The 16,773-nt window shown below is 40.0% G+C and overlaps 1 protein-coding gene across 5 annotated transcripts in view; it reads right to left on the minus strand.

Moving 5' to 3' along the window:
• EPB41L4B (erythrocyte membrane protein band 4.1 like 4B) overlaps positions 1-16,773 on the minus strand; it is a 183,477-nt gene that overhangs the window by 10,703 nt on the left and 156,001 nt on the right. The window contains exon 24 of one of the 5 annotated variants that reach the window (XM_051609701.1): positions 1,037-6,333. The exons of the other annotated variants lie outside the window; for them this stretch is intronic. Coding sequence (XP_051465661.1) covers positions 6,331-6,333 — 3 coding nt within the window. The 3' untranslated portion in view covers positions 1,037-6,330. Of the gene's footprint in view, positions 1-1,036; positions 6,334-16,773 lie in introns of those variants that run through there. 5 annotated transcript variants of the gene reach the window in all.

Below are 16,773 nucleotides of genomic sequence, written 5' to 3' on the forward strand. Positions count from 1 at the left end.
AGAGCTTGGACCAGACCAAAAAAGACCCCTTCAAAAATGCAGACAGGAACCTGATGATGAACAGTCAAAGCATAAATATGAAAACTTGATAAATTGAATTTACCATGTAATTAAAACTGTTGTGCAAATCTGGAGCTGATTGCATACAATGTATCTTCCAATTCTGTCAATAGCCATGGGATTATCACCTGCTTCCTTCAGCCAGCACTACATTTTAAAATACATCATATAAAGTTCAGGAGCAAATTCTGCAGTGCAGGAACTCTGGCTAAAGAACTCGTGCTTTACATATTTCAGACTACCAAAGTTTCAGGTTCACAGTTGCTGCCAAAGACAATCACGTGAGGTGGGATTGAAAGAAAATCATATATATAAAAAGCACTGGGACAACTGATGGTTTCAGGCAGCTACAAGGCCCTTGTGTTGAGAGGAGGGCTGTGAATAAAGGATGACCTTAGGAGGCTTTTTTGAAAAGCACCTCAAGATGTAGAGGTGAGAGATGAACACATCCATGTGCTGAGAAGCCTGAGAGCTCCCAGGACTTGGTCCATGAGCGTACGGTCACTGGTGTGACCAGGCCCTGCTGGAAGTCACTTCTACCCTTAAAATAATTGCAAACATTAACTGCACATTTAAAGCAGCAACAATCTCTGTCCCACTTCATTGTGAATGCTTTTTCTCATAATGTTCCTCTTTAGAATGCAGGCATTATTCATTCATTCAAAGAAAGGAGAAAATATCAAAGAAAGGTACCGATTTTGCACTTCAGGCTTTCCATTTGGGAAACCACATTTTTCACTGGAAAGGTGTGGTTTTCCTTTTATTATAGAAACTGCTGTGCATTCTCTGATATGCATGTCTTCAAGCATAATTCACTGACTACAGCTATATAACTGTTGTTTAATAACGAGGAAAGCTACCCCAAAGGCCCTGAGCCCTTGTAGGCCAAAGCAAAACCTGAAATTATGAAGTCAAATATAATTAAGTAAATATATAGTGTTTATTTTGCAAATAAAATAACAGAAACATACTGGTTTATAAGGATGCCAAGGGAAATTAACAGCCATCTGTGGGTCCACTTCTGCAAACACGTGGATTTAATGTTGGCATTAATTGTCAGGCTTCTTACACACAAGGAGTATGGGCAGCAAAGATACAGTTAAGCATGTAAGTATATTTTTAACAGAATAAAGGTGTTTATAAGGCAATTACAAAGATGTAAATGAACAAACAACTGTGCAAGGGAGAAATTAACTTAAATCACAATTTTCTATGCAAACATATTAAAAGAAAATTTCACACTCTCTTTATAGTTCTATATTCATGTCTGTTAGCTAAGTGTCTGTACTACATTGCCAATTGAACCTACTAACTGGATTGAAGCGATTGTTACCTCACACCCACAGCCAAGACTGTCAACGTGAAGCATGGAGAGCTGTGGAATGTCTCACTCTTGAGACACAGCAAATCATGAGCCCAGGTTGTCATTCTCAGGTTATAAAGAGTTTACAAGATGATGTTACAGCACAAAAATACAAGTGCTGTCCATTACAAACACAATCCTTGGGCCAAAGGCAAACAGGGATGGGAAGTTGGTTGCTCATATACAAGTGATATTCTGCAGCCACAATCAAATTTTGCAGGTTGGTCTCATTAAGGAAACAAAGTGCAGTTACTGAAAACAGAAGAGAAAAACGACAAAGAACAATACTCCAGAACCCACTGTGTTTTGAGACCAGATGCACATAAGAGGAGTCAGCCCTGATTACAGGCTGTGGCACACAGCCATGCAGAATACTCGCTTCCAAAATCACTACTGTGATCTGTGGATGTGCTTGAAGCCAGTCTACATATCAAAACATGACAAAAAATGGTTAATCTTGCTTAGTTATCAGTGTTTCTCCACTGTTTTAAAGAAACTGAAAATAGCAATTAAGGAACAGAAGGAAAAAAAAAACAAAACAACAGCATACTTGTATTCATTTTAAGAGTGACAAACAGAAACTATCCTGCTCAGCCTTTAGGATTTACTCTTTCTTCCTCTAATTTTTTTTCCCTCTGAGAAGAGACCACTGTTACAAAAATGGCAAAAGAGAGTTTATTGAGTTGACCAAGGCCTTGATATGGGGCTGCTGCCAGTTCCCACAGGCTCTGAACCTGAGAGACCTTCAGCAACTTCCCAGCTGCAGCCAGGACTGCAAACATGAGGTGAGAAGGAAGAAGGAAGAAGGTGGGTAGGTCTGCGTGCAGGACAGTCTCGTGAAGCTGAACGGTAGCTGCTCAGACTAGCAAAACACAGTAGCTGCTACCATGTGGATCGCCTGTAGACAAGCTGCTGAGGCATTCTGCCCACTGTGGTGTAAGACAAAAGAAGAGAAATAACAGCTTTGAGGTTTACAGCTGAGCACAGAAAATCCTGTGGTGGCAGATGGAGCAGCAGTTGTGTCCACATCACAGAGCTGCTCAGATCAGCACGTTCTGGCCCAGTAAAGCTCTTCCACAGGACCAAAAGGGACTAAGTGGTGTCAGAGGGGCTACAGAAATACCATGAGCAACAAGAGGTCAGAGCTGTGCTCTTGATAACAGCACAGACAGACTTAAATCTAAAACTTGATTTCAAGCATACCTTCTCTCTCTGCAGGAATGAAAACAGTCTTGTAGCCTAAGCGACAACCATAAAACTACCTTGATGAGAGGTCCATAAATAACTGTCATGTCACAGGGGCATGGCACAAAAGTGGGGGTGAAGGCATTCTGCAGGGCTTGTTTCACAACCTCAAATGCCCCTTGCTTTAAAGGTCAGGGTGAATTACCATAGCAGAGCTACTTTGGACAAGTAGCTCCTTGTCTGGAATATTTAGCTTGGCAAGCCAAGAATTTACTGAACTTAAAAGAACAGTTGACTATTAACAAAATGAAAGAAAAAAAAAAAAAAGAAAAGAATAATACAAAAAGGATCAGCACACTCAGGGAAACTCCAGAGGTTGAGTAATCTTTAAGAAGAAAAATCTGAAAGTCGGTCAATGTAACAGTCACATTGATTTTGTGGTGAGTATAATTTTATTCCTCTGTGGATAATTTTATGCTAGTACTCAAGGATTCTTGCTGTATTATTAGCTGTCCATTGGAGTGACATATTTTGAAGGTATCTTTGCCACAACCAGGAAGAATTAACAGCACTAATTTCCCTTGATATTTATACTGCAAGGGAGAAAGAAGGAGGATGAAGGGAGAAAAGGGACAACAGGAAAAGAAGCTCCCTCTTTACTTTGCATTTGTGCAAAGAGTTCTTCTGGACAGAATTAAAAATATCAGTAAAAACAATTGTACTTCCCTGAAACATCTTTTAGATGGGTTAGGAGAAAACAACTATAGCTTTCTCATGAAAGCAAATGGAAGTGGAGGGAGACAATGGAAGAGTACTTCTATCAAGTTAATTGATATAAAATTAGCTATTTTTGGTATTTCTATCAGAGGGAATATTACACATGTCCTTGCTGTGACACAAATATATCACATTTGGGAGAAGTGGGCTTAATTTGGATACGCTCTCTTATATTTGGGGTAGGCAGTATATCCAATGCCCAGCTACAACTTCCTTTCCCTCTACAAATGTCCAGTCACATTTTCTGCTGCTGACACTTTGCTTCAGTACTATCCCCTGCACCATGACTGGGGGCATTTATAACAGGATGGAGGAAAAAAATGTGTGATCTCAGTGGGCTTGCACTGTCACTCTGTATATTGGCCAGATGGAAGACAAACTTTAGGCCAAACACTTCACTAGATTCCTGTGCATGGCTGCAGCAGCAGAGCTGCTAACACCTGAATCAGTGTCATAAATGCAGACCTCAGTTAACACATACAGCCAGAGGAGTATTCTGTGGTGCTTTATTTCAAAATATATGCTATAAGTTGAATACCATCACATCCATACAGCACAGAGACTTGTTTCTACTCCTCAAATTAGAAAAGATCAGTACGTCTGGAGTACATTGCATTAGCATTTCCCAGTCCTGACATATGACGTGACTTTAAAAACACCAGTTAACCATTAGACCTGGTTCCCAAAACCAGTGGTATGATTCTGGACTCTGCAATTGTTCAGCAAAGCTCCTTATCTGCTGTCATATTGTTTTAGTGGCTGAAATGAATAATGAGGCAGAAAATGTAAAACCAAGGAGTTTCTGGTATTTTTCACTCTGCAATACCCTCATGGCCAAACAAATTCTTTTGAGTGGGTGTAGTTCCTGGCTCCAGTGATCGATCACTCAGGTAATGTCAGCTCCATTTCATTCCTTTTGTATGTGGCAACAAAACTAGTGTGATAAGTAGGCAGGCATAATCACTGCCTGGATGCACAGGGTAAAAATCAGACTAAACCAGTGCAGTCCAATACATTTGTAACAGGATGGAGATGCAAATCAGCAATACCATTGGATAATCAATCTTGGAAAAGGCTGTGTGAACTAAATGCTGTGATGAACCACACTTTGTGTGAATCCCATGTGCATTGCATCACAGGCCACCTTCTTATGGCATGCAGGATTTGTTCCACTTCTTGAAATTGAATCCAAGTGTCAGTGCCAGCCAACAGATTTCATTCACACATATGGAGGAGGGGCAGTTTCGCAGAAATTTACAATTGAAAACACCCTAAGGCACCAAACATGAAGTTTCTGAAGAGAAGCAAGCCACTAAGCCAGGGAGACACTACGTGTTCAGAACCTCCCTGCCTACTGTCACTGCCTGTGGGGAGATCAACACTGTGAAATCCCCCTCCTAGCTCCATCTGGTCTTTGGGTCTTCCTTGCTCATCTTGTAAATAACTAGCAGAGATTGGAGTTCAAGGTAATGCTTTGAACAACATTCATTGACACCCAAGAACCAACGTAAGTGAATTCAACTGTTTGACTCATCTGACTTAGCTGCTTGGTGCGAGTTTCAACAGGACTGCTGTATAGAGTCCCCCTCCCCAGACGTTCCACTTAACTCCCTTTGGTAAACTCAGAAAGCTTCACCTTGAAAGTTATGTTCATGCCATAACATCCTTGCTGAGTCAAGCTTTTCGGGGGTTCTCTCAAATGATGAACTTGCCATTCCTCTGCTCACTGATGCATGCCAGGACTTCTCTGGTCCTCACTGCAGGCTCAGTCCAACTGTCATGGAATATGCCCCAGAAGCATACACCATGTTCTTGATGTCTGACTGGATGCTTATACAACAGAGCTAATACTTTCCTCTCCATCAAATATTCTTCACCCTCTTAGAGTGACTTTGTGCAAGTAGGGGTCAGGAGGTGGCTGCACAGCTCCATGGCTGTGCTCCAGTGACTTCTGGCTTCCAAATGGATGCTCAAGCAAGGTTTATGAGAGTGATATACAATGTTCAGTGTGCTGAAGTTTGGCTTTGATGCAGCTATAGCATTTCACAGACACTTAAGATATAGTTGTTTGTGGCTGCAGTATATGCTATGCACTACTTATAAGCAGGTCTACCTAAACCACAATGCTGCAGATGCCCTAGATAAAATCCTGAATCTTCATGCCAAATTTTGTACTAATTTTCAAGGGTAACCCAGCAAATCATGTTGGTGCTGGAGTCCCTTTTATGCAGTCTTTAAAGATGGAGTACTCTGTTGATCTTCACTCTAAAGACTGTAATTACAGGTTGTTACCAAAATGATTCCAGAGGTATTGGGAGGGGATGAAGGATAATGGTAGTAATGTTATTAAGTCAGCGCAGCATCTCTAGAGCACATTGGAATGGAACGCATGTCCTGGATCACTTTTACAATGTAGCTTGCCTTGAAACTGTTTTTGAGAAGACATTCTTCAAAAGAACAGAGAATAAGAACAATTAAGATGTGACAAAAACAAGACAGTGTCCATGCTCTCACAGTCTTCAGGATTTTCAGTACTCTTTTGCTGATGCTGAGAAGGTGAGCAAGCTTATACAGACCATAACTTCAGCCTGGTCTGTCAACACAATCACCAACCCCTGAGGAAAATGTGGCAAGGCAAAATGATGTCACAGTCTTGATGTGTTGGCTAAAAGAGATTGCAGCATTTGCTTGGTCTTTGTTAGAACATAGAAACAAAGCAAACAAAAAGCAGTAGGTATCATTGCTGGATGCAGTTGCTCTCCAACGTTGCTGCAGAATAAGTTCACTGCATTGCTAGGACAGCTAATGCAAAGTTACCTTTTTTTCCCCATGTTCTTTACCAATGAAATAAATGATGATCCGGTGCCCGATGCCTAGATCATGTGCACAGCCAACAAAATCAAGTGTCATCTTCTGCAGATGGAGGCTTTTGTCATAGAAGAAAGTCACTAAAGATGGATAACATGAAGAGGAGGAAACGAATATTGTGATTCCTGCCAGTTGAGAATACCCCAGGTAAGCCATATAATTCCCAATTTCTCTGCTAACAAGCTGATTGCACATGCATTTTGTACCAGATGGAAATGCACCAATGGCCACAGCTGATTATTTCTAAGCACAGACAGTGAAAGCTCATCATCCAATAACTGTTGGTTCACCATGCCTTATTAACACGGAGACTTCAAACCCAGGGACATTTCAGCCAAGGTTAACTGATCACCATGTAACATACCTGCACTTTTTCAAAAGCATCTGGATCATGGTCTTCTATTGAAAAGTTATGATAGATTGATGCAAAGAGTGCACTTCCTGACTCTTGTCCAACACAAACAAATAGTTCAGCTTTCTACTGTAATCAATCTCTACTTATGTAAAAGCAAAAGCAAAAGTCTGTAAGTGTCCAGAAATTCAACCAATCATGGTCTCCTTGAATGTCAGGATAGTAAGAAATACTTTGCATTAATTTTGTGTCCTATTTTTCTAGGCTATTGAGATCTGCCAAAATCCCCAGGAGTTTATAGAATTCATTATTCTAAAGGAAAAGAATAGCACAGGTAGATTAAAGTCAGTGGTGCTATAGAAAAAGTGTTAAAATTACAAACCTGTGCACTACTTACATATCTACCCAGAGGGACACTTGAGAGTATTTTCAACTTCAGCATGTGACAAGCCCCAGTGACTACAGCAGCCTTAATCTGTGCCTGTGCCTACCTCTCATGGCTTAGGATCTCCTCAAATACACACAGGAGTGCTGATTGCTGTGCTGTGCTGCAGCTTACCTGTCTCACTACTCTACAAGTCTGCTCTGAATTTAGCTTCTATATGACAATACTCCTTTCCCATCACAATATGCCACCTATTCCAACACACATTGTGGAAAAAGAGCATGGCTTCTTCAAAAGTAGTTGATAAAAAAACTACTTGATCCTATCAGTAAGACCAACATGAGCAGAAGCCAGAAGTCTATTAGGAAAAATGTTTTACTTGGTTTAAGATTATGAACAATCCAATCCCACATCTGGTAAATCTTTTGTGATAAATGCTCTGCACTAAAAAACCACAACTACTTATTCATAACCTCATGCCCTCAACTAAGAAATCATTCATATTGCCAGCCACCAAGCATTGAAAAAACACAAAGATTCTGTCTTGACTGCAAGTGCGATCTTGTTGTGTTCAACTTAACAGCTCCTTAGGCAGATATTACAGATTCAAACACCTGCATTGTAATATGTTGCTGATTCAGTGCCACGAAACACATCAGATGCCTGTGTCTATTGAGTCCCTCATTAAAGGAATCCAGTATGAAAGTAAATGCATTGTTCCCTGTTTCGTCTTATTTCCAACTTTTCAAGAAAAAATTGTGATGTTACCATAAGAGCCAGTCTCTTAGTCTGAGACACTGTACTCGGGCATGTTCCACACCTAAAGAGATTAGCCCTGGCCAAGGGATAATACAAATTGATTAGGGCTATTAGCACAGAGTTCACTCTTGCCCGTCCTTAATTACAGAATAAATTTCTCCTTTGGATGGAGAGGAAAAGTCCAGAAGCCTTCTGCTTGGCCCAGGAATGACAGCAGGTTCAGTGCCAGAAGGCTGCTCTATAATTTCAGCAGAGCTCTGCTTCCCCATATTTTGTTTATTGGGCAAAGGATCCATGGGATCTGTTATAAAAGACATCTCAGTGAAAGTGACTGAAGGAGATTATAATGCTGCAGTGAAGGGAAAATAAAAGGGAAATGGGAGAGATGCCAAACAATGTCAGTCCTCTCCCTGGAGGTCTGTTTGTGGCACTTCTTCAGGGGAAGAAATACACTAGGAATAAAATGTCACAGGCAGATCCTGGTCCTCAGTCAGTGACTTCCTGTCCATCCCAGCAGGAACTCACAGGGAAGCCAAAGAGGGTGCAGAGGATTTCTTGCAAGGCACAATTCCAGCACCACTGCTTCCAAGGCCCCTTCCCAGCACCATGTGGTGATGGAGGAGGCCAAAACACACTGCTGTCTGGCAACCTCTGCTGATGTTATGGTCCCTGCAAAGATTATAGATAACTCATTTGATTCAGAGAAACCCTGAGGTCTTTCTAATATGTAAGACAAACAGAAAATGGTCCTGTCAACTTCGTAACTGGAGAACAATGAGGGGGCTCACAGCAATTGCTTTTAACTTTCTCCCCAAGAGGCTAAGACCCAGGATGCTCTGTTTTTTTTGGGTGGAACATTTTGATATGTTGCTGGTTTTTTGTTTGTTGTTAGTGTGAGGGGTTTTTGTTGGTTTTGTTTATTTGTTTGTTTGTTTGTTTTAATCCTGTGTCTTCTGCTTTTCAAGTGCACTCTCTATGAGCTTGGGAACTAACTGTTCCTGGTGCAGAAATATGCCCACTTTGGTAGATGTGAAGAAAATACTCTACTCACACTGCCTCAGTGTTGCTGTTCTTGGTGAGGGAAAAAGTAGAAAGCACAGCTTCTTCAACTGTTTTTCCAAACCACTAGCAGCAAGACAGGAGAGATCTGAAGGACCAAATTGCTTTTGAGGCACACAGGAACATGGGCTCTGCTGACCACAGACATTTTGAAGAAAACAAGCTTTGTCTGAAGCCTGATCTGCTCAGCCACTGATGCAAAGACATGGACTCTATCTGGATGTGAACACTTGAGCTTCATGTTTACTGATTTTGACAGCTTGCTCAATTCAGATGCAGCACAAGATGAGTGCCAAATTGTGCACAAATTCAGGTGGTCAGAAGCTCACTGAACCTGGCACACGACTTCCAATCTCCAGCACTGCCAACAGGGTTCTCAGCAGAGCACGTGCACATGGCTTGGTGTATGCCAGATTGCATGGGCAGCTCCTTCATCAAAATCCATCCTGATAATATCTGCCACTTTGCCAGAAGTGGCTATGTGACATTCCACAGCATCAGAGCACTTGCAGGACTCCAGCCAGCTTTTTGGCAGAGGCACAATAAATGACATTAACTTGCTAAACGAGTTTTGTAGAGGTTCATTTTCCTGATCAAATCTCCCCACCCAAGGGTTGGTCTTGGGTTGCTGAGCATGAGATTAGTGCCATGCCATAAAGCAAGCCATAAATCCACACTTCTTCCATAGCGATGGTTTTGTGTTTAAGTTCCATGGAATAAATCTAAGGAGTATGCAAGAACTTTTTCTAGTCATCAAGCTTAAATTGGATGTACAGGACATTTGCCTTTGTAGAGCTTTTCTTCCTCAGTCCAAAACAGCCTAACATTTTGCTTTTCACAGGGTGATACAGTAAACAGAAGAGGAGCCTTACTACTGAGTTCAGTGGTTTTTAATCCAGTTACCATTAGTAGATTAGCTGGAATGAAGCAGCTCCTGTTTTCTTCCTTCCATAATTAAATTACAGTTTTCCTCTATGATCTACAATATTTGGGACAAGGCACAGAAACTGTAAAATTACTACAGACATGCTGAGATTTATGCAAACTTCAATTTATCAATTCAACTTACTGGTTATTTCTACTATTGTTATTCCTCTGGGTTAGTACTAGGCTCTGTACAATGTCAAAGCAAAAGATCTGTCCTGATGTAAACCTCGTAAGACAATGAGCCTCTGCTTTGGTTTTGCTTGCTAGTAGACAGAGTGCAACAAATTAAGTAGACATCATGCCTTGGTAGGACATTTTGCCACTGTTGAGGATAACAGTAAAAGCAGTGGACAGTAGACACATCGTGAGAGAAAACCTCTGGTCACTTTTGTACCACTTGTGGTTCATCGGAAACGGCTGCTACTAAAACTGCTTAGTATTTATCATCAGAAAATGCCTATCTATTTAAACAGAATGTGTTACAAAAGAATCAGTGCTGATTCAATTTTCTCTATACTTCAAAAATTATCTTTTAAATTTTTGTACTCAGTATTTTGTCAGAGGAGTTTTAGTTTCTAATTTAGAACTGATGTTTTGGTTGGAGACATGAGTTCAGTGAAATTAATTAACAGACATTACTTGAAACTGAAACACTTCAAAAGTACTAAAATCAAAACATTTCAATCTGGCCAGATCCTTCTCTCTATACTTCTTACCACTCTGACATTTGCTTCAGGATGTTTTCCAAAATACAGGCTTTTGAAATAAGATTTATTAGACAACCTGATTTTACTTTAATCAAAGAAGAAAAAAGATTCCCTATCAGTTCTGATTATTGAATTGAATGACAAATAAAAAGAAAGTTTACTTCCTCTTTTTTTATGCTTGTTTTATAAGGTGAGTCATCCAGACAGTCAAAAAACAGCTCGGAAAGGAGATGTTTGCATTTTTTTTTTGTTGGAACTTGGAGGCAGTCAATTGAAATTCCACAGAACAGCCAAGCAGTTAACATCACATTTGCTATCACACTGGAAAAATGTGAATTAGAATTACACATGTATCAATTAATTAGTGAGTTGGAAAGAAAACAAACACACAATATTTACGGGAGACTAAATGCAATTGTCACTAATCGCAGTGAGGAAGGCAGATTATAAGCTTCACAACTGCTGAGATAAAAGAAATTATGTACTCTTCTGGCCAAAGGGAAGGTGATTAATATGCCTTCATCAAAAGAGTTTGAGGCATAGTAGTTTCATCACTGTATTTGTCCCATTGAGAGCAAACAAAAAGATACACCTAGTTTCAAGCAGGATTTGCACAGAAGCTGAATGTTTTTCCATTACATGGATTACAGTAGAGTGGAAAAGGCGATTCAGCCACTATAGCCAAAAGTTTATGCTGTGTCTGAAAAGCCCTGTCTCTACCACTCACGTGTATTCTCCTTAGGCAGATGTTACATCTGCTTACTGCTGCTAGGGACATCAAACACATTCCCTCAAAAAGTAAAGTAATAATCTGAAATAGAAAAAAGAAGATACTGAGCAAAAGTGTGATTGAGTATATCAGACCTAATGTACAACAATATGAGGGTTCTAGAAGTTTAGCTAAAAATTTGCCTTCTCTGCTTGCAGCAGGAGGTAGATGTCAGTCAATTTAAAATCTCTTTTACTGCATTTACTTGATTGCCTTCACTTTGATGTTGATTTCAAGCAAAAGAGAAAGCAGTTACTGTCATGGAATGATCACAGTTTTGATGAGGAGGCAGGAGAAAGGGATTGCAGGTAGCATTTTCTTCTTCCTTTTTAAAGCTACAATCATGTTTATGATGCTCAAGTTTTCTGACTCTCCTGACCTCAGCTGAAGTGGTGGCAATTATGTCATTTCAGGGGCACTTAGAAAGGCTTTGGACTAAAAATGGTTGTTGCACTAATTACACAAAAAGAGAAGCACACAGAGAATTTTGCACTGCCTTGTCTGTGGTGTTTGACAGTTTCAGATGCTCTGGAGTGTTAGGGCGTGGTGTCCCTAGGATCTCACTTGTCAGGTGGTCTCAGGTCTCTGTTATTGCAGTAAACACAGCCTGGACTACCTCTCACAAATTGATCAAACTTCATTTTTTAGTTACTTCAACAGACACAGTAGTCCCAGAAACACTGCTGGTTGCAAATGTACTTTATGACTTCCACGGTCGCCCAGAGAACCATGTGTGAAACCACAGGATTTCCCAGTTGATTTGACCTAAGGTTAAGCACTTTGTTAGTGGGGTTAGTGTTCAGCTGGATCAGTGATCCAGCACCTGTCACAGCCCCTCCAAAGAACCTGGGACAGAGGAAGGTAGCCAGCACCCATCTACAGAAAGACCTATGCGTACAGTTATGACATCACAACCTCAGTCCCTGAGCTCCATAAGCAAGTCTGTAAATGGCCATTAAACCACCCACTGTACAGGCACAGCAAACTTCCTGCCACAGCATCACAGCCTTGCAAACCAACCTTGCAAGCTTTAGTTACAGAGCTCTAAGCTGTTTCCCGACTGTATCTCCCTGCAGGCACATAGCTAGTGGAAGACCCACCAGTCTTCTGCTGTAAATGTCATCACAGGCAGGCCCGTGATGGAGTCTAGACAAAGTTTTAAGTTCCAGGACCAGCTCTGCTTGCATGACATTCATGGGACATAGGGCAGGCACACAGAATGCCAGAAGATGGTTAAGACAACATCTTAAAATATATAGAGATGACTAAAGACAGCTGTATGTGGCAGAATTTATCACCTTTCCAGAGAAAATATAGATACAGACCTGTTGGAGAGGGTCCAAAGAAGGGCCACCAAGATGATCCAAAGCCTGGAGCACCTCTGCTATGAAGACAGGCTGAGAGAGTTGGGGCTGTTCAGTCTAGAGAAGAGAAGGCTCCAGGGAGACCTTATAGTGGCCTTTCAGTACTTGAAAGGGGCCTACAGGAAAGCTGGGGAGGGGCTTTTCATCAGAGAAGGTAGTGATAGGACAAGGGGAAATGGTTTTGAACTGAGAGAGGGGAGATTTAGGTTAGATATTAGGAAGAAATTCTTCATTATGAGGTGATGAGGAACTGGAATGGGTTGCCCAGGCAGGCTGTTGATGCCCCATCCCTGGAGGTTTTAAGGCCAGGTTGGACGAGGTTTTGTGCAACCTGGTCTAGTGGTAGGGTTCCCTGCTCATGGCAGGGGGGTTAGAACTTCATCTTTAAGGTCCCTTCCAACCTTCATGGTTCTATGATTCTATGAAAAGCCTATATCCTGTTGATAAAACTGCCTTCTGACATTTCACCCTTACTTTCATCTCAAGTTTTATAAAAAGTTGTCCTGTAGTCCCTTCATTATTTAAAAGCAGTGAATTAGAAGATCCATAGTAGGTACAGTGCAGCATGCCTACACTTTTTTCCACTTAACACCTTCTCCTCTTTCTGGTACCTTTCTTGCTCATGTACACATCACATCCAATTTATCACAGTGTTCACTGGTTCAAAGTCAGCAATGGATTTCACCTTGCAGAACTTTGTATCTCTTGCAGAGTTCACTTACAATTAGTTGAAGAAATAGGGAAGTGTTGAATCATCTGTCATACATTTACAGAGCACACACAGAATCACAGACTCTTCAAGGTTGGAAAAGACCTTCAAGATCAAGTCCAACGATGTGCCTTACAACCCCTAACCACTAAACCATCTCCTGAAGCACCATGTCCACCCATTTTTTGAACACTTCCAGGGACAGTGCCTTCACCACCTCCTTGGGCAGCCTGTTCCAGTGCCTCACCACTTTTTCTGTGAAGAAATTTTTCCTAATATCTAATCTGAACCTCCCCTGATGCAGCTTGACCTGATTTCCTCTTGTCCTAGAACATCAAGTTGTTCTGCTCAGCATATAGATAAGGGGAAAAAAACATTCATTGAGTCAATGAATTTAAATCACTTAAAGTAGAGGCAAAATAAAAAGTAAATATAGACGTTTACAGTTAATCTCTTAGCCATTTCTCATTTTGTTTCTTCACTGACTGTGTGTACTTCTCTAATGGATGAGTTGCAGCAAATCCCCAGATAGCTGAGTTGCAGTCTAAGTTTTACATTTTTCAGTGAATGGTAAACTAAGAATCAAGAGGCAGTCTCTGAGCCTGATTCTCAGTTACCTTGTGTATTAGTAATTCAGTTGACTGCTTTTGAGACTGAAAGGAAGAAATAAAGCCCTGTGCTTGAACATGCAGTGCTACATATTAGTTACAAGTCCTATTTATAATGCTTTACTTGTCCAGACTAGAAGAAGTACCTATCAGGGAGTGTGGAAGTCCACTCTAAAATGTATTCACCCATTATTCTTGCTACCCAAGTGCCATGATTGTTTTTAAATGTCCTAAGTCCCCTCTGTAGTTATTAGCATTCTTTATCTAACCTAAATGGTGCTCAGGTAATTTGCATTTGTGTGATGCAGACGTTTTGCTCCCGGGAACCTTGCACTGCCCGCAGCACTGAGCGCTTTCTGCAAAGCCCCAGTCAAATGTCTCGTCCTCCATGTGAGTGGGCGTTACAGAGCGACCCTTCGAACTGGATTCTTACCTGATCGATGCCCTTTTCTTGCCGCAGGGAAAACGGTCCCTTGCAACATCAGTAAATTTAGTGTTCCCTGAGTCCATACAGAACTAGATTTATTGCCTGCTGCTACAAGTTTTTTGTATTAAAGTTGTTTGCTTTAGCAATTGCTGCTCTTTGCTTTTTCTTGGTTTAATATGGAGTGAAAGGGCATGAACTTGAAACTGGGAACAAATGTATGTTTGACATATTGCTTTTGATTCTTACCTATAACAGACAAACTGCTTCTTTGTGCAAATTCATTTGCTCATAATTGGCCATTGCATGTAAAATAGAATGTGCAAATACTGTTAATTGAGAAACTGACTTGGAAAATAGCATTTTTGAGCATTCCGCTTTGAATCCAGGCCATAGTTATTGCTTCCAACTTATCATGTTCTAAGAAAATCTTTTGCTGTTGTTGTTGTGAAAATGTAAAAGTAGAAAGCTTCTTATTTGGAAATAAATCACACAGCCTTCTCAAGTTTTTTGAGAAGACCTACTTTATAATCAGGATATAGTTCACCACAAATAAATCATCTATAAATTTGTCTCTGATTTAGACATTTTAAAGATCTCTAGGGCATGCAGAGATACTTCATCTATACTTTCAGCTAGGTAGATGATAGATACATACTATCTAAGCCTCTTATCAAATACTAGGTTTGAGTTACATTATAGCCACATTCGATTCGAGTTCAATATCAAAAGGACTGGCTATGGAGGTATTAGAGTTTGATATGTTTACCTTACTTCCAGTGAAAGACTGATTTGCACAGTAAGTGAAAAGTTCTCAAAACGAGGACAAGAGACACTGAATTCATTTCCCACTCTGTTATTTGGCTTATTGCAATCCTGTAAAATTGTCATTAAAATTCAGCACTTAAAAATCCAACAAACTCTTCTTTATCAATATAGCAAATGTTAAAGGGGAGTGGAATTAAAAGATTCTTTACTTATTCTCCTCTATTCACTACCCCTTGCTCACTGTAACCATCTATTGAGAGTTTGCAAGGATATGTTATCACCTCCATCAAGATACTAATACTTCTCACAACTTCACCCTGAGAGGACTGGCTTTTCACCGTGTTACTTTCACTTTTTTCCACAAGTGGCAGGTGCTAATACATTAAATTCTGTACTCTTTCAGACTCAGTGAGATTGCTTTCAAGGAATTACATTGCCCGCACTAGCAGTGTTATTACTGAATATAAATATTTGTTACCAATTCTTCCCAAATAAAAATATCTAATATCTAATATATATCTAATAAAACCCACTTAGTTTTCATTTTTAAACTGTCATACTGATAATTTATACTTCTTAAATGCTGTGTCTCAAGTTTTGAAGATGCAAATAATTTTTTACTTCCTGTTTCCCACCAATAGATGGCAGATAAAGCTCTAAAAATGTACTCACTTGATTTAGCATAAAATAAGAACACACATAGTTTGCAAGTATGTAGCCAGCTATGAGTCAGTGCTCTCTGATATCTCTTCAGATGTAATAATGATTTAGTCCTAGCCCATCCACCTTGCATTATAAAATGTAGTCCAAGTTCAGGAATGGCTCCATTTTGTGTATAAAATTATTAATTCTTTTTATAGATCAGTTTCTTTTTATCTATTCTTTTTCTATATTCTATTTATTCATTCTTTCTATATTTCTTTTGTCCTACTCCATTAGGTCAAACTGAATTTTGTGCACACTGTTGTTCTTGGTTGAGAAGGTATTTGTCAGCATGGCAGAGCAGCTGTTACATTCATTCAGGGTCTTAGGACTGAGCTTTCTGTAATTAAACAAGAAAGCTTCGCAATCATACTCATGCCACAAATCATACCAATTGTAAATGGGAACAGAACAGCTTCAAGCTCAAGCTTTAATTTTCAGTGCCATAAATGCTAGAAACATGAAGCGGAGGAGGAGAGGGAGAGGGACTAGTGGCAGAAAGAGCCTACTTCACTCTTAAAACAAGTATTATTAAACCACAATAAGGATGCTCATAATGTGATACTCTAATTCTTCATATAATTCTACTCTAATTCTTTTTTTTTTTTTTTTTTTTTTCCAATCCAGTTATTTTCTGAAACATGGAAGCAGTAGGGAATGAATCTTGTTTACAAATAAGCCAGGTACAGTGCTTAAAGTCATAATGCAGTGCTATAAAAACACAGATATTTTCTTCTGCACATTTTATATTCATTTTAAGGACAACAAGTAATGTGTTGTAGTCGATTAGTTGTAGGATTTTCTTGAAAAATGAACAGAAGGATGCATAAACCTCATGGTTTGAGGAGTGCAGAGCATAATAGGATACCTTTCCTTCTAGGCTATCTGCATTAGTAAATTTATATAATTTCTCCTGCAAATTGATTTCCTGAAATCAGTCTGCCTCGCAATTGCCCTGCTATTACTGTCAGTCTGAGTACTGATGGT

This window comes from Apus apus, chromosome 2 (assembly GCF_020740795.1).
Source record: "Apus apus isolate bApuApu2 chromosome 2, bApuApu2.pri.cur, whole genome shotgun sequence".
Taxonomy (NCBI): Eukaryota; Metazoa; Chordata; class Aves; order Apodiformes; family Apodidae; genus Apus; species Apus apus.